This window comes from Xenopus tropicalis, chromosome 2 (assembly GCF_000004195.4).
Source record: "Xenopus tropicalis strain Nigerian chromosome 2, UCB_Xtro_10.0, whole genome shotgun sequence".
NCBI classification, from domain to species: Eukaryota; Metazoa; Chordata; class Amphibia; order Anura; family Pipidae; genus Xenopus; species Xenopus tropicalis.
In genome coordinates, this window is record NC_030678.2 from 168,530,577 (window position 1) to 168,552,816 (window position 22,240).

General features: G+C 44.1%; 1 protein-coding gene across 1 annotated transcript; it reads right to left on the reverse strand.

The window, feature by feature from the left end:
• Window positions 1-40: 40 nt before the first annotated feature.
• On the reverse strand, window positions 41-15,764 carry prss23 (serine protease 23). Its single transcript, NM_001113120.1, has 2 exons — window positions 15,607-15,764; window positions 41-1,579 (listed from the first exon to the last, which is right to left on the reverse strand). The coding sequence occupies exon 2, from the start codon at window positions 1,567-1,569 to the stop codon at window positions 451-453; it is 1,119 nt and encodes a 372-aa protein (NP_001106591.1). The 5' UTR covers window positions 1,570-1,579; window positions 15,607-15,764; the 3' UTR covers window positions 41-450.
• Window positions 15,765-22,240: the final 6,476 nt, after the last annotated feature.

Sequence of the window (22,240 nt, forward strand, 5' to 3'; positions counted from 1 at the left end):
AAATCTCTATAGAATTAGAGTCCATGCTGTGACAGTTTTAGGCTATTCAGTAACTCTTTAACGTGGAATAATTTGCATTACAAGGAAGGGAGGAGGTATCGGCCATAGTTTGGGTATTTCATTTCAGCTCGAGAATCCGTAAAACTGCACCGCAGGACCACAAAATAGACATAAATTAAAAAACTATATATGTGTGCTAGTTAATACATTCCATCAAGAGGCTCTTTCAATGGATCAGTACTGTGAAACAGAGCAGTAGGTGGAGACAAATAACCAATGCATCTCCTTGTCTCACTTCTCCTTGATTCCTCATGCTCTTTAGTGAATACGCGGTTTCGCAGCATTAGCTTCGGACTTTTAAATACAAACATTAATCTCAAAAGTTTTGGTTTTGCTTTTGTAAAATTCGTAAGACGTTTAAGTGCATCACTGGTTTGGAAGGAGGCGGGGTTATCCGTCCCTACAATCAGCGTAGTTTCCTGTAATCCAGAAACAGATCTGGGCATATTTCAGGGGCGTGATGCGCACAGCCACATTGAAATCTTGTTTGTCCCCGTCTTTGTCAACCCACTGGTGGCCAGAAAATATCCCGATGATCTTCCTTTCCCATTTTTGCTTCTGCCTCTTCCACATTCTCACGTACACCCCAGAGCCACTGGCGCCTGGTTGAGCGTCGCATTGTTGGTAGAGAAGGTCGTAGGTTTCGTCGGTGACTTCACAAAACCTGTAGACCAGGTGGCCAGGCCTGTCGTTGTCGTAGCCGGAGAAGTGGATCCTTCCACTGGGTAACTGGCGCCCGGAAGGGCTGACGCCAATCATCATGAATTTTCTCTTGTGAGGTTTCTTAAGTTCAAGCAAAGCATAGTCATAGTCCATTCCGATATCGTTGGCGTTTCCTTTTATCCAGCCTTTGGGAACATGGGTCCTCTTTACCCGGATCCACTGGAACTTCATCTTTTCCGGAATTCTGGGATTGGTCTGATTCAGGCCTTTCCCTCCATCTTTATACCTTGGTTTTAGGAAGCCAACCTTCAGCTTTTGGGCACCTTTGACGTAATTTTTACCATCGTGGATGCAATGAGCTGCGGTTAGAACATGTTTTTCTGCCACCAAAGTGCCAGTGCAGCCGGTGGATAATTTTACGGACGTTGAAAATGGATAATTCAGCAAAAAGTCCTTGCCATATATGCTAAAACGACTGTCATGGCCGTATATCTGCCTCTTTGTGCGTGACCGGCCTTCCCCTCCACTGCTGCTGAGCACATAAAGGCCAACGTCGGTCATAGTTCGACTCCCGTTGGAATAGAGGGTCTCGTATGCCATATAGTCTCTCAACTCCTCATATGTTGGCATGGGCGAGTGTTTATGACATTCTGCCCCACACGAAGACGTCACGTTCAGTCTGGGATCTGCTTCAAATTGTGCTTTATCCAGTGCAGATATGGACTGCGGCAGAATAACCGGAACTTTGTAATTAGGCCACGTTGGTTTTATGTGAGCACCGTAGGGTTCCACAAACACGAACAACGACAGTACAAGGCACAGCGCAGGAAGTCTCTCCTCCGACATTGTGATTTATCTGTAACAAAAATAGAAATATATAGATTTACTATATAGAAGAAAGTGCTGAACTAACAGAAGACTAAGGGCCTATTTATGATTGCCCAAGCCTTCGGGAAAGTTACGGCTTTTTCCACCCAAAATCCAGCATGACTGGAAAAATCCCCCGGGGGTTTCCTTTAATATTGCTTAAGCCCAAATGTATCAAGTGAAGCTGAAGCATGTAATAAAAAAACCCACGGCAACTAATCTGCAGGAAGGAAACACTGAATTGGTACGGTTTTTTAGACCTGGTGCAAAAAAGGGGATTTGGCAACAGCTTGGCAGGGTGTAAAGTCCAAAAACCAATGTACAAGTGTTCTCCACCCTTGTCCTGCCATCAGTGCCCACAAGCGCAGGCTGTAGTGCAACGACCTGTGCTTTCTGGGTGAATACAGTGTTGACTAGTTGTGGGGGGGCATATAGTTATCCTTCATCCTGTTCCTGTCCCTCAGACGAACAAGGGGGTGCTGGGAGGCACATAGAGTAAAGGTGCCCTGTTCTTTCCAGGAAACATGGCTGCCTTGCCCTGCTATTGCTTTGCTCTGCACTTGGCACTGGATACAAGTAATTAGTGATGCTTTTGTACCCTTAATGCAGGATTTGCATTCAGTGCCCCCCAATAAAATGTGACTAGCATTTCATAGCAATCAGTCCAAGGCTAAACCACCCACTTAGTAAGCTGCTATGGCTGGTATCAGTGAACAAATCCCTTTAGACCTCCCTATTCAACAAACAAAAAAAAGTCTAATGTTGGCCTATGCCCAGACCCCCCGCCTTAGTCTCTGTTCAGTCAAATGAATAATTGTTTATATCATTCTGTGCCCACCTCCGGGCTCTGCGGCTGCCAACACTTTGCTTTCTGTAGCTTTACTGTAAATGATTAGCTTAATATACACCAGCGCCTTCTAGTTAAACTGCAAGTAACTTCGGCCAGCAGAGGGCATCGCTCCATGAAGTAACTGATACATTCTTCTGACATTATCGCCATGAAACCCAAGTTGCTTGTGGGGGCCGAAATGTAAATTGCAGCACAAACTGTGACCTCCTTTAGCATTTAGAGCAACCTATTTCCCGACTCTGGTTACTTGGGCAGAAAGTACATATTTCAGATGTCTGTTTCATCACTAAGCAATCCCTGGGGGGCGCTGAGTATAAAAGGGATAATAAGGGGTGATTATATGTATGACAAGGCAGGATTATCATAAGTTGTGAATTCTCACTGATGGTGACTATATGCGATATCCTATATTGGTGTCAATTTTTCCATAATACTATGGCAGCATAGGCATTCCCCTGTACTAAGCACAATTCAGCAGGAATAGCCCCCTACGTTTGCTTATAGCCTGTACAGAGAGATACCATAAAACTATGGCACATAGGGATTCCCCTGTACTAAGCACAATTCAGCAGGAACAGCCCCCTAAGTTTGCTCATAGCCTGTACAGAGAGATACCATAAAACTATGGCACATAGTGATTCCCCTGTACTAAGCACAATTCAGCAGGAACAGCCCCCTAAGTTTGCTCATAGCCTGTACAGAAAGATACCATAAAACTATGGCAGCATAGGGATTCCCCTGTACTAAGCACAATTCAGCAGGAACAGCCCCCTAAGTTTGCTCATAGCCTGTACAGAGAGATACCATAAAACTATGGCACATAGGGATTCCCCTGTACTAAGCACAATTCAGCAGGAACAGCCCCCTAAGTGTGCTCATAGCCTGTACAGAGAGATACCATAAAACTATGGCACATAGGGATTCCCCTGTACTAAGCACAATTCAGCAGGAACAGCCCCCTAAGTTTGCTCATAGCCTGTACAGAGAGATACCATAAAACTATGGCGACATAGGGATTCACAAGTCAGCACAGCAAGAATGCTGCCACTGCGACCCCCCAAGGGTAGCGGTGCCCATATATATTCCATACTACAGCAGATCCTTACTGCTCTGTATATTGATTCCTACAACGGTGAATGTACCTGTAATGCAATGATCTCACCTCGCTGGGAACGCAGCCTATTACCTGCCCTCCCTCTCAGTGTTATGGAACAACTGGCAGGGGGTGACAAGGATGGGAAATCTATGAGAGAGGACAATGCGCTGCTGTCCCGGGAGGTATTAATGTGCATGATATCAGGAGAGGTCATTGGCAGACCCTTCGCCCAATTTCCCCCCCACTGTCCTGTGTGAGTCAGACTCCCAGAACTGTCCCACGGGAATACAAGGCCGAGCGCTGGCCAAAGACAATGGAAACCCCCCTGTTATGTTTAAAGGGAAAGGAACAGTTCCATAGATAATTAAACGGGAACCCCACCCAAAAACTGTTTCTTGAGTCATGAAAGGAAACAAACATTTTAAATGGTTTTAAAGTTATTTGTAAACGTAATCGCTATTGAAAGCAGTATCTGTCCGGCTGTGTATATGCTCTGCACTGCTGGTTCTGACTCCTGAAACAGTGTAGCAGATTCACTGACCTGGAGATGAAATGACTTTTCCTCTGTCATAACTAGAGAACAGAAAGAGATAAACAAATACAGGTATGGGACCGTTATCCAGAATGCTCAGGGTTTTCTGGATAAGGGGTTTTTCCATACCTTAAGTCTACTAAAAAAAATTATTTAAACAGTAATTAAACCCAATAGGGTTGTTCTGCCCCCAATAAGGGGTAATTATATCTTAGTTGGGGTCAAGTACAGGTACTGTTTTATTATTACAGAGAAAAGGGAATCATTTAACCATTAAATAAACCCAATAGGGCTGTTCTGCCCCAATAAGGGGTAATTATATCTTAGTTGGGATCAAGTACAGGTACTGTTTTATTATTACAGAGAAAAGGGAATCATTTAACCATGAAATAAACCCAATAGGGCTGTTCTGCCCCAATAAGGGGTAATTATATCTTAGTTGGGATCAAGTACAGGTACTGTTTTATCATTACAGAGAAAAGGGGAATCATTTTTAAAAATGTGAATTATTTGATTAAAATGGAGTCTATAGGAGATGACCTTTAAGTAATTTGGAACTTTCTGGATAATGGGTTTCCGGAGAAGGGGTCCGATACCTCTTCCAATAGTAAATATCCTACTCACATGTGAGAACGGTCCCTGACATTAATGTTTTACTTTGATATTAAAAATAATCACTCGCTTAATGCAAGAATGTTCCATTTCTGCCCTTTGGGACGAGTCTCCCATAAATGTCAGGGTTGCTTCTCTGTAAACAGAAGGAAATGCGAGAGGGGGGATAGGAAGATGTTTGTTTAATTGGGCAGTTCTTGGAGCTGAAGGAGAGGAAAGCCTGATAAGATCCATTTCCCAAAGTACCATTCACTCATAAAGAGACCAGGACACTGAAATGGAAGGGGTGGAAGCAAGAGGGTACCCTTAATTTACAGTAAGGCTGCGACTAATGCACCCCTGCAGTTAATATAATTATGTTAGAGGTTACTGTGTTTCTAAGAACATATTGTACAGCGGGAGAAGCATCACCATGTACCGGTATAGGATCCCTTATGCAGAATGCTCCGGACCAATGGTATTCCGCATAAGAGGTATTTCTGTAATTTGGATCTCCATACCTTAAGTCTACTAAAAAAATCAATAAAACATTAATTAAACCCAATAGGATTGTTTTGCATCCAATAAGGATTATTTATGTGTTAGTTTGGATCAAGTACAGGTACTGTTTTATTATTACAGAGAAAAGGGAATCATTTAACCATTAAATAAACCCAATAGGGCTGTTCTGCCCCCAATAAGGGGTAATTATATCTTAGTTGGGATCAAGTACAGGTACTGTTTTATTATTACAGAGAAAAGGGAATCATTTAACCATGAAATAAACCCAATAGGGCTGTTCTGCCCCAATAAGGGGTAATTATATCTTATTTGGGATCAAGTACAGGTACTGTTTTATTATTACAGAGAAAAGGGAATCATTTAACCATGAAATAAACCCAATAGGGCTGTTCTGCCCCCAATAAGGGGTAATTATATCTTAGTTGGGATCAATTACAAGGTTCTGTTTTATTACTACAGAGAAAAAGGAAATCAGTTTTAAAATGGAGTCTATGGGAGACAGCCTTTCCGTAATTCGGAGCTTTCTGGATAACGGGTTTCCAGATAAGGGATCCCATACCTGTACTACACACATTGCTGCATGTGATTGGCTGCTCTGAGGTTAGTTGGGGCCATCAGTGTGAAGTGGCAGTATTAATCAATATGTCAGGGTTCTCAAATCTGCTTGTGTAGCTTTGGCTAAACTTAAAATACCTTGGCCGACCCTAGCCAGTCACTTGGCAGTTCTTTTGTTTATTGTCTATTTAGTATGTGGGGGGCCTTGTGCCTCAGAAGGGCTAAGCTGCCTGATATCTTAAAGAAAAACTATACCTCAGAACAATGTAGGTCTCTATAAAAATATATTGCATAAAACAGTTCATGTGTAAAACCCTGCCGTTAGGTCACATCAGCCAATGAATGGGCAGAGTTCTACCTTTTACTCCCACACTACTTCCTGTTACAGTTAGAGCTGCATTATTTCCTGTCAGCTGATCTCTGAGGGAGCACACAGCCCACCACAAAATGGTGGCTCGAAGGAAAAGTTGTAAAAGGGCAATATTTACTGTTAGATGCCTTAATAAGCCACTTAATGTGATTAATCTGTCTGTTGGTTCAGTATTTATTCTGAGGGTAAAGTTATGAAAGGTATAATCTGCTCTGAACCATAAAAGGGAGGGCAGATAATGTTTAAATGCAAAGAAGGGGCTTCAGCATAGACGTCTGGTTTAGATAAACTAGGAGAAGTCCAGCTAGTGCCAGGTCCTGGCAACCCATCCAATGCTGACTGTGCTTTCTGTCGGCATATATTTACCCTCTATCTAAGGAGATTTCTTTACCCTGCGTATAGCAACAGGTCCAACCCGCACAGAGCACAATGACCTTGATTCCACATACCAAACGTTCCATGTTGAAACTATTCCACAAAATATAACCGTCTCTTCCAAAGGCATTTCATGTGACTTCCAATTATTAATATTGAATTATGAATGCAATGCAGCTGTGTTAACGGATACAGAACAGTGACAACATCCCGTCACTGAAACAACAAGCCTGTAACACAAAGCTAATAAATCAGACCACTATGGGTTCTGTGCTGGGGGGGGGGGTGGTGATTGGGGGAATCACCAGCCCCCAGCAAAGTGAGGTGAGGAGTAGGGGATTGTGTCAGGGTTGGTGAGCGAGGGGGATGGAGGTAATGTGGAGCAGTCTGTGGCTGTGGGATAGCAGGTATAGTAGGGAGAGATGGTGCCTATAGTAGCAGTGGGATAATAGCCTCTGGGAAGGGACTGGGGCTGTGGGATAGCAGGTATAGTAGGGAGAGATGGTGCCTATAGTAGCAGTGGGGGGATAATAGCCTCTGGGAAGGGACTGGGGCTGTGGGATAGCAGGTATAGTAGGGAGAGATGGTGCCTATAGTAGCAGTGGGGGGATAATAGCCTCTGGGAAGGGATTGGGGCTGTGGGATAGCAGGTATAGTAGGGAGAGATGGTGCCTATAGTAGCAGTGGGGGGATAATAGCCTCTGGGAAGGGACTGGGGCTGTGGGATAGCAGGTATAGTAGGGAGAGATGGTGCCTATAGTAGCAGTGGGATAATAGCCTCTGGGAAGGGACTGGGGCTGTGGGATAGCAGGTATAGTATGGAGAGATGGTGCCTATAGTAGCAGTGGGGGGATAATAGCCTCTGGGAAGGGACTGGGGCTGTGGGATAGCAGGTATAGTAGGGAGAGATGGTGCCTATAGTAGCAGTGGGGGGATAATAGCCTCTGGGAAGGGACTGGGGCTATGGGATAGCAGGTATAGTAGGGAGAGATGGTGCCTATAGTAGCAGTGGGATAATAGCCTCTGGGAAGGGACTGGGGCTGTGGGATAGCAGGTATAGTAGGGAGAGATGCTGCCTATAGTAGCAGTGGGATAATAGCCTCTGGGAAGGGACTGGGGCTGTGGGATAGCAGGTATAGTAGGGTGAGTTGGTGCCTATAGTAGCAGTTGGACAATAGCCTCTGGGAAGAGACCCAGTTATAAATGCTGTCAGTAGTTTAAAAATAAGATGTACATTACAACTGTACAGGTATTAATACCTTTTCCACTAATCATTTGCCAAAGATAAATGTCATTAAAGGACAAGTATTTTCCTTTTTACTGAGGTTTCCCCTTAACACAGTGATCCCCACCCAGTGGCTAAAAAAAGTTGGTGACCTGACCCCTGTCTTAACAGATAGTGCTGTTATATCTGCCTAGCTTCCATTTAGATGACATTAAAAATGACGTGAAAAAATGAGAAAAAAAATATTGCTATAGCAGGCAAAAGGCATTTATCAGCCAGCTGCCAGCTGCCAACTGCCACAGCCGCAAAATAAGTCTACGTATGAAACACAGGTGAGCCCCCAGCTAGTATATATGTGTGATTCCTTATTGGGGAATATCTGACTTAATACATTTCAGTAGAATTCTGCAGGATTTTGGGTGGCCTCTCTCTATTTTGCCCAAACACACCCCACCCATCTCTGGCTAAGCACTTTTGCGGTAGGCAATTTGGGACCATTGTGTTTCCAGGCCCCGTTGCAACAGAGCCTCTGACTGGACTATGGCAGCCCTGACTATAGATCCTTTTTAGCTCCTGTATACAAATTCATTAGTGTGATAGTATGTTAGTTCCTCCAAGAACAATTTGTGGTTTATTAATGATGGTGCTACAGGGTGCACAGTCTCTTTATTTTTTCTCCTCTGCTTCCAACACATATGCAGTATTTAGTAGAAGGTACTCTAACCCCTGCAGTTAGTGCTCAAAGAACATACTCCCATCACCCCCTGATCCTAGCATGAACTCAGAGCTTAGTAAAAGGTACTCTAACCCCTGCAGTTAGTGCTCAAAGAATCATCCCCTGAGCTCAGCACGGACATGGAGTTTAGCAGAGGGAACACTAAGCCCTGCAGTTAGCTCTTCAAGCACATACTCACATCTTCCTCTGATCTCAGCATTGACGCAGAGTTTAGAAGAGGGGACACTAACCCCTGCAGTTAGTGCTCCAAGTACATACACTCATCATCCTCTGATTTCAGCATGAAAGCTTAGTAAGAGGTACCCTAACCCCTGCAGTTAGCACTCAAACACATACTTCCATCATCCCATGATCACACCTGATCTCAGCATGCACAAAGAGTTTAGCAGAAGGGACACTAACCCCTGCAGTCAGTGCTCAAAGCACATACTCCGATCATCCCCTGATCTCAGCACGGATGCAGAATTTAGTAGAAGGGACACTAACCCCTGCAGTTAACTCGTCAAGCACATACTCATATCATCCCTTAATCTGAGCATGAACTCAAGAGTTTAGTAAAGGGTACCCTAACCCCTGCAGTTACTACTCCTTGTCTTAGATTGGGTGGGGAATTTAAAGCTGGATGGATCATGTAAGGCTGTATAATAAGAGATGTAGTCCAACAACACCTGAAGGGCTATATCCCTAGATAGGACACTTTAGCACACAGCTGCAATATAAATATCTGAGAAAGTCAAATATGAAATCTCTTTTAGGCACAAATAAAGCAAACTCTGAAATATGGCAAAAAGCTTCCTTGCACAGAAATAAAGGGAGTGACCCCCTCCTTTAGAGCTGGAATCCCCCCCCCCCCTGTATCTAGGGAGATAACACCATCTGATAAAGAATGTAACAGAGTCGTTGGTGCCACTTTACCAGGAACAGAATGTGTCCCACAGGCTCCAGATTTATCTATTTCTTCTCCAGAAAACTGATTACGGCTGAATCTCTCAGGGAATTCTCAATGAGCTATTTGCCAGCCATGTTTTTTTCTTTCCGGGACTTATCAGAATACAGAGATAAGGAAAAGGACAAGAGCTGAGCCTAGCTGTGCAAACACTTGGGCAAACAGGGAGTAGCCGGGATCAGTCGGCCAAGCTAAGTCACCTGCGGCCATGTTGCTACTGGAAGTGAGATACACTGGAATTTGGCTCAGTTGCAGTTGTCGCCAAGCGAGCTGATCTTCCCCCGATATCCCCACCTACGGGTGGGCGATATCGGGGAGCATTTAGGTAAAAAAAAAAATAATCCGATCGTTTGGCCCTGGGGCCAAACGATCGGATTATGTGGGCGGCAATGGGGCAGTCGGATCGGGGACCGCATCAACGAGCCGATGCGGTCCCCGATCCGACCAGATTTTCTAACCTGGCCGATCGAGATCTGGCCAATTTCAGGCCAGATATCGGTCGGCCAGGCCGCTCTGCTCTCCCCATACACGGGCCGATTAGCTGCCGAATCGGTCCAAGGGACCGATATCGGCAGCTATAGTCGGCCCGTGTATGGGGACCTTTACACTTAAGTGCAAAGACACACGGAGCTACTAAGTAGGAGCTACTTGTCACGGCTACTAAGCACACGTAGAGACAACTATCAGTAAATGATCAGCATTGTTTATTTTAGTAGCCACGACAAGTAGCTGCTACAAGGAGCTCTGTGTGTCTTCACCCTAACTCCCAAAGCTAATGCAGTCCCTCCTTCCGGAGCTCCCAAGAGTCCAATACATGGGCCAATATCGGGTCTTGAGCTCGCCTGGCCGCCTTTACACTTTCTTTGTCTTCAGGATTAATGGGGTCCTACAAATGGAGCAACGTCAAGGTGAAGCTGGTAGCTAAAAATGCTCCTTATTTAAAGGAGAACTATACCCCAAACAATGTAGGTCTCTATAAAAAATATATTGCATAAACAGCTCATTTGTAAAACCCTGCTTTTTTAGTAGCATGTGCTATTGGGTAATAGAAAACTGCCATTTTAAGAATTAAGGGCCGCCCCCTGGGATCATAGGATTCACAGTGCACACAAACAAGCCAAGGGCACACATACATGCTAGGCCCCATCACCCAATGAATGGGCAGAGTTCAGCATTATTTCCTGTCAGCTGATGTCTGAGGGTCACACAGCCCATCACAAAATGGTGGCTCGAGGCAAAATGGGCAATATTTACTGTTATATATTCCAGTTTGATAAGATTCTTTAATAGGCCACTTAATACAAGAAAAACAATCTGGTGGTTAAGTCTTCTTTCTGGGGGTATAGTTTTTATAAGTATGACTGCACTCCATTCTTTCTGGGTAGGGTTCTGCAACCGTTCACAGTAATAGTTAGATAACGTTCTGAGACTGCTCTTTTGCAGTGAAGTACCACCTTCTACTGAATGCAGAACTTAGTTTAAAAGGTGATACTTACCCTTTAATGTAATTAATAGCTGGAGATTGGAGGTGGGGGAGGTCATACAGAGCGACTGTTAGCTCCTCCTGCCTCTACATTCATATCGCCATCTGCTAATGGTTATAGTGTACCTGGAACAGATCATGCCGGTGAATGCGTTATCATGGCTGCCAAGGTGAAAGCCCAATCAGGAATGTTATCGCTTGTTATTATCATGATACCCGTGGCATATGGAATTTCTGTTACGTATAGGCCAATGTGCATAGGTGTGGGCAAATGTTTCCAAGCTCATTAAGGGCTGTGGCACAAGTCATGGCTTGAGCTCCACTAATCACCAAGACCACCAAGGAGCGCCAAAGATCTCCACTAGAACATGAATATCATCCTTTAGGCTGAGCATGATGGGAGTCATAGTTTGCTACAGCTGAAAAAAGGCAATGTTTACCCTTGGAGTTCAAGGGTAATTCTCATTACAGGCTAAGTCATGGCACAAGTCATGGTGTGAGCTCCACTAATCATCAAGGAGCGCCAAAGGTCTCCTTTCATTCATGCAAAGTAGAATTGGACCCAATAATGGTCACCCAATAACCTATACACCTCTGTTTCTTTAAGCTAACTTGAGGGTAATGGAGGCACTTCCTATTTTGCAGCAATAAATAGACAGTATTGAAAGGTAGGAAGCTCAGTGTATGGTCCAGCAGCCTCTAGAACGGAGGTCCCGACCTTTTCCAGCCGTAAGCCACATGGGGAGTTGGGGAGCAACAAAAGCATAAAAAAAGTTCCTGGGGTGCCAAATATGGGCTGTGATTGGCTATTTGGTAGCCCCATGTCAACTGGCAGTACACCTGGTTTCTATGCAACCAAAACTTGCCTCCAAGCTGGGAGTTCAAAAATAAGCACCTGCTTTGAAGCCACAGGGAGCAACATCCAAGGGGTTGGGGAGCAACACGTTGCTCACTGGGGTTCACTGCACTAGAACATGAATATCATCCTTTAGGCTGGGCATGCTGGGAGTCGTAGTTTGCTACAGCTGAAGAAAGGCAATGTTTACCCTCGGAGTTCAAGGGTAATTCTCATTTCAGAAGGTGAGCTAACCTCGCTGTGACTTCAGGTACATTATTAACCAATACACATTCTTCAGTGGTATCACTTACAGAGGTTGGGTTACTTACAAAGGGCTGCAGTCAGTGGTATTGCATTCCTTGTGGAATATGATGCGATGTGTGATTAACTGGAGGGAAACAAAACCAGTAAAGAAGAGGTACTGCCTCTGTGAATCTTAAAGGATCAGTCCCACCACAATAGAAGCCTGGAAAGTGCCTCTGCACATGAACTCAACAGATGGGCTGATGGGCCTGCAGATACGAGGTCTCTTTTGAATATAAATGGAGGGTAATGGACTTGGCCCTTCAAACATAGGTTACAGATGTCACACAAGTCACGTGTCATTTGGTTCCGCCACTGGAAAACAGATTCTACCTCTAGTACTACTACTAGTACTGGTGCATGGGAGGATCATGAACATCTCCATTCATATCCCTGGTGTTGATCTGGTATTCACTAAAGGTAGAATCAAAACAGCTTAACAAACAAGTTGTTCAGAACTGTAACCAAATCCCTCTATGTGCTTATGGGATATTAGAAAGGGAAGCCTGATGGGGTGTTTATGATTTACAAGATCTACTGGTGACCAGGAGATGACAGCAGCAGAGCTTTGTAGGTCAACATCTCCTTTAGATCACGCAAGTCCATGTTCCATGGCTTTGAACCCATGTTAACAAAGTCCATGCACCCCTAACATAAGGATTCTGAGGGAACTGGTAACCCCCACCCAGCATGTTCTGTTTCGTGACCCATTACTAAGCACAGCCAGAACGGCTCCAGTGGTTGTCTCTAAAGAAGATCTATTTAGATCCATTGCTGAAACATGGCCATAACTCGGGTACCTTCTCTCAGCATATATATATATTGGGTGCTGGGGAAGCACCCGGGGTAACTTTATCCTTGAAAAGCCAGATATATCCGACTTAAAAATAACACTGGTTCTGTCTGGCTTTTGAGTTTAAATAAGGTCAGTCTCGTGCCCGAGCGATTAGCCATATTGCACAGGGAAAGAATTCATATGATATTTATCCACCAGGGGCGCTGCTTCACCGCAGTCAATATAAGATTTAATATAACCTTAGGAGTAGAAGCAGTAGGGTTAATCCCATGTACATTAAATGTGTCAGCATGCAATCATCTATAAGGAATTTGGCACACATAACTTTATTTTCCACTGAAACGAATGGACCGCCAAATGCCCTGCACGCAACAGATTCATCAATAAGGCTAAAGACACACAGAGCTACTAGTAGCAGCTACTTTTTAACAGCTACTAAACGCCAGACAATACCCTGCCATAGACAATACTGAGAATAACCTCTGCTAAAACACACGTAGAGACACTTATGAGTAAATGATCAGCATTGTCTACTTTAGAAGTCGTGACAAGTAGCTGCTACTAGTAGCTCCGTGTGTCTTCAAACCTATTTAATCCATATATCATCATTATAAACCCATTTATGCACGCCTAAATCCTTTAACAACAAAGTACAATGAATTGTATGTGAACATTCTAAGAGACACAGATTCTAAATGCCACCTTGGCAGTGAATTTCCATATAACCTGCAGCAGTCCAGATGTTTCTGAACTATAACTCCCTAGGGTTTTCTGTGAGCTGTAGTTCATAAACATCTGGAGCAGTGTAGGTACCCTATCCCTGCTCCTGAGTGCCAGGTGGTTTGACAAACACTGAATAGATAGCCCCAGAGGGTCAGAGTGGTGACGGTGGGTGGTAAACGTCAGTGCCAGGCTGTGGACAGTCCAGCTCTGTTGGTACAGGGAAGCAGCCAAGGGAGCTGACACTTGATCCAGCCCAGATTACTCACTGCCCAGGTTGCTGGCTGGCACAGCATATTGGCTGGAAGGCAAGAGCGCAGCACAGGATAAATTTCAAGTACACAGAGGTCCAATCAGCCCCCACCAGCCCAATAAATAGTGACTGTCTGTGGAACCTTACAGCAGCCCCTCTGGCATTTACCTGAACCCACAGATTGCCAGTCCGGGCCTGACTGCACCTCTCATATCTCTGTGATAGTGGCTCTATACGGCATCTCTTATATCTCACTGACACTGGGGAAATGCATGGATACCCGGCATATACTGTACCTCTCCTATCCCAGTGATACCCTCCTATCCCAGTGATACGGGGCATATACTGTACCTCTCCTATCCCAGTGATACCCTCCTATCCCAGTGATACGGGGCATATACTGTACCTCTCCTATCCCAGTGATACCCTCCTATCCCAGTGATACGGGGCATATACTGTACCTCTCCTATCCCAGTGATACCCTCCTATCCCAGTGATACGGGGCATATACTGTACCTCTCCTATCCCAGTGATACCCTCCTATCCCAGTGATACGGGGCATGTACTGTACCTCTCCTATCCCAGTGATACGGGGCATGTACTGTACCTCTCCTATCCCAGTGATACTAGGCATATACTGTACCTCTCCTATCACAGTGATACCGGGCATATACTGTATCTCTCCTATCCCAGTGATACCCTCCTATCCCAGTGATACCAGGCATATACTGTATCTCTCCTATCCCAGTGATACCGGACATATACTGTATCTCTCCTATCCCAGTGATACCAGGCATATACTGTACCTCTCCTATCCCAGTGATACCGGGCATATACTGTATCTCTCCTATCCCAGTGATACCCTCCTATCCCAGTGATACCAGGCATATACTGTATCTCTCCTATCCCAGTGATACCAGGCATATACTGTATCTCTCCTATCCCAGTGATACCGGGCATATACTGTATCTCTCCTATCCCAGTGATACTGGGCATATACTGTATCTCTCCTATCCCAGTGATACCGGGCATATACTGTATACTGGGCATATAATGCCACTCCCCCATGCCACTGTTACTGGATATATACTGTACAGGGGCATATATTGCACCTCTCATATTTCAGTGATACTGGGTATATAATTTACATCTTCTCTGGTATTGATACTGGTGATATACTGCACCTCTCCTACTGGGCATATACCCTACCTCTTCTATCCCACTGACACTGGGCATATAGTGTATCTCAGCATGGCACTGGGCATATACACCCACTGGTCATATACTTAACCTCAGTATGGCACCGGGCATAGACACTGGCACTTATCATATATCTTATCTTATCACAGCACATGGGGTCTCCACATAGACTGAGCTTTTTTCAGAATACTGGCAACTGGCATATACTCTTCCTATCCCAGAACACTGGCGTTAGTCATAAGCTGCCCCTCTGCCCAACACACTGGCACTGGGAATATACTGGAAACCCGGGGCACACTGACCTAATCACAGACCCACTGGGATATTCTGACTTGTACCCCCTACCACACTGTGCCAACCAAGTGCCACTTGAATCCCATCCAGCCCCTGCTGGCAGTTGGCATATACTCTTCCTATCCCCCTAAAGTACTGTGCCAACCAAGTGCCACTTGAATCCCATCCAGCCCCTGCTGGCAGTTGGCATATACTCTTCCTATCCCCCTAAAGCACTGTGCCAACCAAGTGCCACTAGAATGCCATCCAGCCCCTGCTGGCAGATAGCTCCCCCCAGTGCCAGGGCTGTGCCTGTCAGATGGAGATGGCATTGCGATACAGTGGGACTTACCAGGTGAGCGCACAGTAACTAGCGGGCAGCGGCTCCTTCCTTAGGGAAACTCCTGCAGGGGGCACTGGGTCATATTTCCACAGACAAAGTGCCGGGCACGGGAGATGGGCTCTCTGCTCACAGTCCTGCTGCTTCTCCTGACATTTCCCATAGGTGTGGGTACAGGTGCCTCTCCCTGCCCCTCTCCGCACGGCTCCACTAACTTTCTGAGCAGAAGCAGCTCCCTCTCTCTATTAGGGAAAGGCTCCGCCGCGTCATGTGACCCCTCCCACCCACTCACAGCGCTGGGGCTGCTGCCCGGGAACGGCTCAGTGCCTGTGTGAGTGACCCACTAGCCCTGATGGCTGATGGCCTGTTGTTGCCCATTCCCTTCTGCCTCTGTGTCCCATACTGGGTAAAAAGGCTGGGCATCAGCTGCCAATCCTTCTTCATCAGATGAGGAAAGCTCAGGGTTGCCAGATTTTATTTTTCCAAACCAGTCAGTTCTAAAACCAGCCCAAAACTAGCCAAAAGCCACTTTAAAAGTAGCCCAAAAATAACCCAATATGCGTAATGAAAAAAAATTCTAAAAAATAAAAGTATATATGGGAAAAATATGCCTTTTTAAAGCGTATAAAGCCCTGTGCCCCCTCTCCAGTTACTGGGATGGCTGATAATTCCCTCTGTGCCCAGTCCCTGCGGGTTATTGTAGTTTTACTGCAGGTTCAGCAAAGAGGACTAGAAAAGGGAGCTTCTGTCTATAATTGCATGCTGGGTATTGTAGTTTTATACTAATCTTAGCTGTAGGCTAGTTGTATGATACAAACTACATTACCCAGCATGCACTGGGATAGGCATGTCTGAGGGAAAAAACTTTGACTAGTTTCCAAACTACAAACCCGCCAAGGATCCAATAACTAGCCCAAATCTTGGCGGGTTTGTACTTTGGAAACCCGACTGGGCTTTAAATTAGTAGCCCAATTTGGTGGAAAAACCTGGCAACCCTGGGAAAGTTGTCCTTCCATTTACATTGACTACAAGTTCCAGAAGCCTTTGCATGCTTTATAGAGAATGCTGGGAAATAGCAGTCACAGGCTGCAGATCCATAGTCAACATAACGTTATTTTATTTGTTTAAATGAAGATTTATGCTTGCTGCCAGGAGGAGTGTGTAGTCAAAGTGATCCCCTATGGACCCCCCAGTCTATAAGGGTGAAGACACGAGCTACTAGTAGCAGCTACTTGTAGTGGCTACTAAAATAGACAATGCTGATCATTTACTGATAACTGTCTCAACATGTGTTTTAGCAGAGGCAATTCTCAGTGAAAAAGTAGCTGCTACTAGTAGCTCCGTGTGTCTTCACTCTTAGGGCTCTGGCACACGGGGGAGATTAGTCGCCCGCGATAAAACTCCCTGTTCGCGGGCGACTAATCTCCCCGAGTTGCCTACCTCTGCCATCCCACCGGCGAACATGTAAGTCGCCGGCGGGATGGCAGACGCGGCGGGGCAATTTCAGGGAATCGCCGAGAAAGACTTGCGAGTCTTTTTCGGCGATTTGCGCGAAATCGCGTCGCCGTGTCTGCCATTCCGCCGGCGACTTACATGTTCGCCGGTGGGATGGCAGAGGTATGCAACTCGGGGAGATTAGTCGCCCGCGAACAGGAAGTTTTATCGCGGGCGACTAATCTCCCCCGTGTGCCAGAGCCCTTAGATTTGGGCCCTTGGGACTGAACAATCAGATATCAATGCACATAGCTGGTACCCATAGCCCTTTATTGTAATTGCGCCACAGTGCTGAGTAATTGGCAAGCACTCTTATTGTGCCACTGCCTTACCATCTGCTGCCCTTATATTCATTATATATACAGTAAATCCTCCTTGAACTATATTTTATTTATATAATACTTTTGTATTACAGCAGCTGTGTATGGGTGCATGCCAAAGGAACTGTGATAGTTTGCCCTAAATGTATTATCCTATAGTCCCCCATAAGCTGGGGTGCAGCACTATAGAGGGCCCATGTGTGACTGATCAATGTAAGGGTCCTAAACAGATCATCTTTTCCAAGGTATTGAAAGTGGAGTGGTGTAAGGTTTAATTTTTCTTATCATAGGCAATCCATTCCATATCTGTGCTCTGGGAGGAGAAGAGAAGAATTGGCACTGTGGAATCGGTTGTTGTAAAAACAAAAGTTTGCCTGGAGCCCAATAACCTCCAGTTTTGCCTTCCAGTGACTGGTCTTTCTTAATAAGGTCAAGAATTTAGAGGTGAAAGTGACCACCCTCAGGTAAGACAGGTGATTTTCCCAGTGGTAAAATGATGCTGACACTTTTAAACCAGGTTTAAACCAGGTTTTCCAGTTAAGGTGCCTGGTTCGTGTATGGCACCTTTCCCCCCGATAAGCCCGCCTTGGGCGATATTGTGCGATCGGGATCATCATCTGACCTATAAATGTGTTTAGGATGTGTTCCTCTAAAGAGGACTTGATGGGAAAATTTAAAAAAGTATTGTTTTAAAAAGCAGCTAAACTACCTTAAGGCTAAGGGCCTGTGGAATGGTTCCGTCGCCCACGATCGATCACTTCAGTTTTCCGAAATCATGCAAAGTTACCTGCAGGAGGAAACTTCGGACAACTTCGGAATACCGAAGTGCTGCCATGGTGGAAAGGCATTTCGGAGCAGTTAGTCAGCCGAGATAGCAGAGATCTATCTGAAAATGCTCTATGGGTCCTTAGCCTAAACCTTTTCTGGGAATGCCTTGGTTGCATATTACTGCTATAATGTCCCATGTACTGCAGCCCTATGCTGCTAATGTTATGAACCTCTAATGGCAGACACAAGAGCTATACCTTCTAATGGACAATAATGCACCCATATACATAGTGCTTGTGTCCAGCATAAGGCACGGAGTGCAGTGCAAGGGATACATTGCTAGCCAATATTAGATTAAATGCCAGCCGTATAAATAGTTTTTAGTTCATATAGATGAGGTGTGAAATATTGAAGCCATTTATGTATCATTAAGAATTCCAACCCCCAGGGGGCGCACTCTCTGCTGCTTTTCAGCAACTGATCTTACATTGCTCCCAGTCATAGGTTTAAGATTTGCCAGATCTCCTCTTTGATTTACAGAAAGCAAGCGACATTCCCACTGGAACAGGCTCAGTTTGCTTTATTCTGATCCACGGAGAGAGCCAAGGGGGATGAAAAGATTTAAGTGTTATTAATTACACATACATTTTATTGGAGAATCAACATCTATTTATTATAATTATTTTTGCTGTTTATTATTATGTGTTATTAATTACACGTACATTTTATTGCAGAATCAACTTCTATTTATTATTATATATTATAATATAATAATAATAAATCAATGTTGATTCTACAATAAAATGTATGCGTAATTAATTAATAAAACTTTATTAATAATAATAATCCAATGGCTGTATTTATATATATATCATAAAACCCTTTTGGCTTATTTATATCACCTAACCAGTATACAGTACAGGAGATACACCATGAGCATCCCATCACCAAAAGTTATCACTAGACATGTAACCCATAACAACCAAGAATAATTTCTTTGATTATTCCAGCTGCAGTTGAGCAGTGGGCTTCCTGATCTTTGGTTGCTATGGGTTACAGGGCTGGTGTAAACTTTGCCCTTGTTTTTGGTTGACATTATGAATACAATTCACACCCAGTGCCAATAAGCACAGTACACTGGCATCTGCAGATTCAGGTGCAAACGTCATTTGAACCCCGAACACTGGTAATAATGCAAGCAAAATGTTTTCCAGTCTCCAAGTTTCTGCCGGTTCCCAGGATAATACTAAGGTATGGTTAATGATTCTGAAGTTATATTAGACCAGGGATCCCCAGCCTTTTTAACTCATGATGTAAACTCAGATGTAAAAAGTGTTGTGGAGCCACACAAGCATAAAAAAAGTTCTTGGGAGTGCCAAATAAGGGCTGTGATTGGCTATTTGGTAGCCCCATGTGGGCTGCTGGCCTGCAGGAGGCTCTGCTTGGAGTAAAACCGTGTCTCTGGGCTTCCAAACCATGTCTCCAAGCCACAAATGTAAATATGGGCAACTACTTTGAGGCCACTGGGAGCAACATCTAAGGGGGTGGGGAGCAACATGTTGTTGAAAAGCCAAAGGTTGGGGATCACTGTATTAGACAAATGCATATGTAGTTCATTCTGTGGTTCATGTAGGTCCATCTACAGAATTATATGGGGTTAGGTATTGTGGATTCCATATACATTTATTATCATTGGTTAGTCAATAGCTGGATTATTCGATGATTAAAATATACTGTACATTTAGGTGATTCTGAAATCCGTAGGCAGATACTGAACAAAGACTCACACCATGATGATGGTGGCTCCATATTTGACTTTAAAATCAGTTTAAAATTAAATGAACTGGATGATTCTCTGCTTTAGGTAAAGATCCATTTCTGGGTGATTTTAGTATGGATGGTTCTGTGATTAACATGTTTGGGTGATTCAAACTTTTTTGTTTGGTGACTCCATGCTTAGGATACAATATGTCAATTTGTATTTGGGTGATTCTAGTATTTATAGCTGTAAAATCCATGACTTGGATATTTAGGTAAATTTAGTATCCAAAGGTAAATAACGTCTGTACGGTAGGTCAGTGGTTTACAAACTGTGGGTCTGCCCGGAGGTCCTGGAGCAATGCTGTGGGGGCCCAGACTTAAGGTTAGCTAGGGGGAGATTTCCTAGATACACTTGAAAGCCAAGCTTGAAGCTCAGTTATAGTAAGATTTGGAGCTAACAATGATTTGGTTTCGTAGATAGTCTTGGAACTATGGCCTAATTACCAATGTTTCCCTCTAGCTGTAAACATATTATGAGCTAAAGGAGGCCTGACCAAAGGTTGGACTTCCAAAAGTCTGAAAACCACAGCTGTAGGTACATCCATGTTTGCTTGATACTTGTAGTCCTTGTTACATAACTCCTTCAACTGGATAGGTGGATCCATATTTGGGTGGTAGTAGATGGAAAATGTTATGGTAACAAAATTTTGGAGGGATCCATGTCTGAATGATAAAACTAATATTCAAAGCTGGATGATTCTACGACTTGGAAATGGCTCTTTCTGTGATTGTAGTGTCCATCGTTGGTTGATTCAAGAAGGAAAGGTGGATAAAGCAGAACACTACATGTCTGTAGGTTTCATTAGTCAATATGTGCTAAACATCTCTTTTTATGAAATGAAAGAGTGAACGTCTGATTAATGGTGTTTAGCTTTATATTTGTAAAATGTTTTCATTCCCTTCCCCCTATACACAGAGATTGGTATGTTCTGGTACCATTAGTCAGCCTTATCATGACTTCAGATTCGGGGTAGACATCTTTGCAACAGGCCAGTAGTCTCACAAGACCTATAATCAGTCCATTGATCTTGCAATTATTCTTTCATGAGACTAATGACAATGAACTTCTGTGGCAATAAGAGGGCCTAGTATAATTACATAGAAACATGGGGGAGTTTAAGTAAAATAATCAGAAGCACATTGACTGATGATTGCTTCCATTTAATATCATATTTGGAGAATCCCATTTTGTGGCCAAGTGAGATGAAGGTGCGTTCGTTAATCATTTGAGGCACGAGGCTGGGTACTTACATTTTATGAGTGCTCTAAAGTTTGGAATTGAACTGTGTCAATAAATATGTAGAATATAAGAGTTAATACTAAACTATTTGTGACAGTGAGATATTTATGGTTGGTGCTCATATAGCAATCAGATATCTAAGGAAGTGGACCCTGAACCTTGAAAGAAAAATATTCAGCTTCAAACAACGTATTAGTCTTATGAATGAAAGGGGTTGTTTAGCTACTACCCTGCCTAGATGTTTTTGAAAGTGAGAAAATAATGCAGTACCTGGAGGAAACCCACACAGACCCATCCATGATGTGTCTCTAGTGCTCTGATTATGTAACCCAGGTTCAAATAAAATTATTTTTTTATGGCATTTCATTTACAAAGTGAAAATAGCTTGGCTCTCGTCCTTTATGAGACATCTTTCTTAAATTTTATGGAAAACAAATTACTTTCTTTTTTAATGACACCCTGCTGTGAAATTTCTTCTACACAGCCATAAGAATGCAACAGAGGAGGGTGCAGACTGGGTTGGAAATCTCCATACACATGACAGGATCAGAACTGATATTTATTTACTGCCCTTCTGTCAGGTGTGGCAAATGGTGTTTGCAAGCTGTCACGGTACAGTGACCAGACCACATGTTGCATCGGGGCCCATGGTGATCTGGTTCTGCTGCTGAATGTTAGAGGATGTGGAGTCTGAGTCTATTCTCCATTGTTTCATTCTGGGTCTATAAATCTCCTTGGTACTTAGTGAGTGCTCAATGCACGACATCCGTGTGGTCTACTATTCCATTGCATTGCATCCTGTTCATGAGCGTCTGGTTCTGCTGTTTAATCTTAGAAGGTCTGAAGTCTGAGTGTCCCCTCTTCTCCAATAAGTTTCATTCTGAGGTTATAAATCACTTTGGTATTTAGTGAATTCTCAACACATATCACCCCTATTGTCTTCCAGCATCCTGTTCACAGACATGGTTCTAATGTTTGACCTTTTGGGATGGTGTTTCCCATA

Bases quoted from the DNA above. Each gene is read 5' to 3' on its own strand.
- prss23 (NM_001113120.1), bottom strand. From the start codon at position 1,569: ATGTCGGAGGAGAGACTTCCTGCGCTGTGCCTTGTACTGTCGTTGTTC.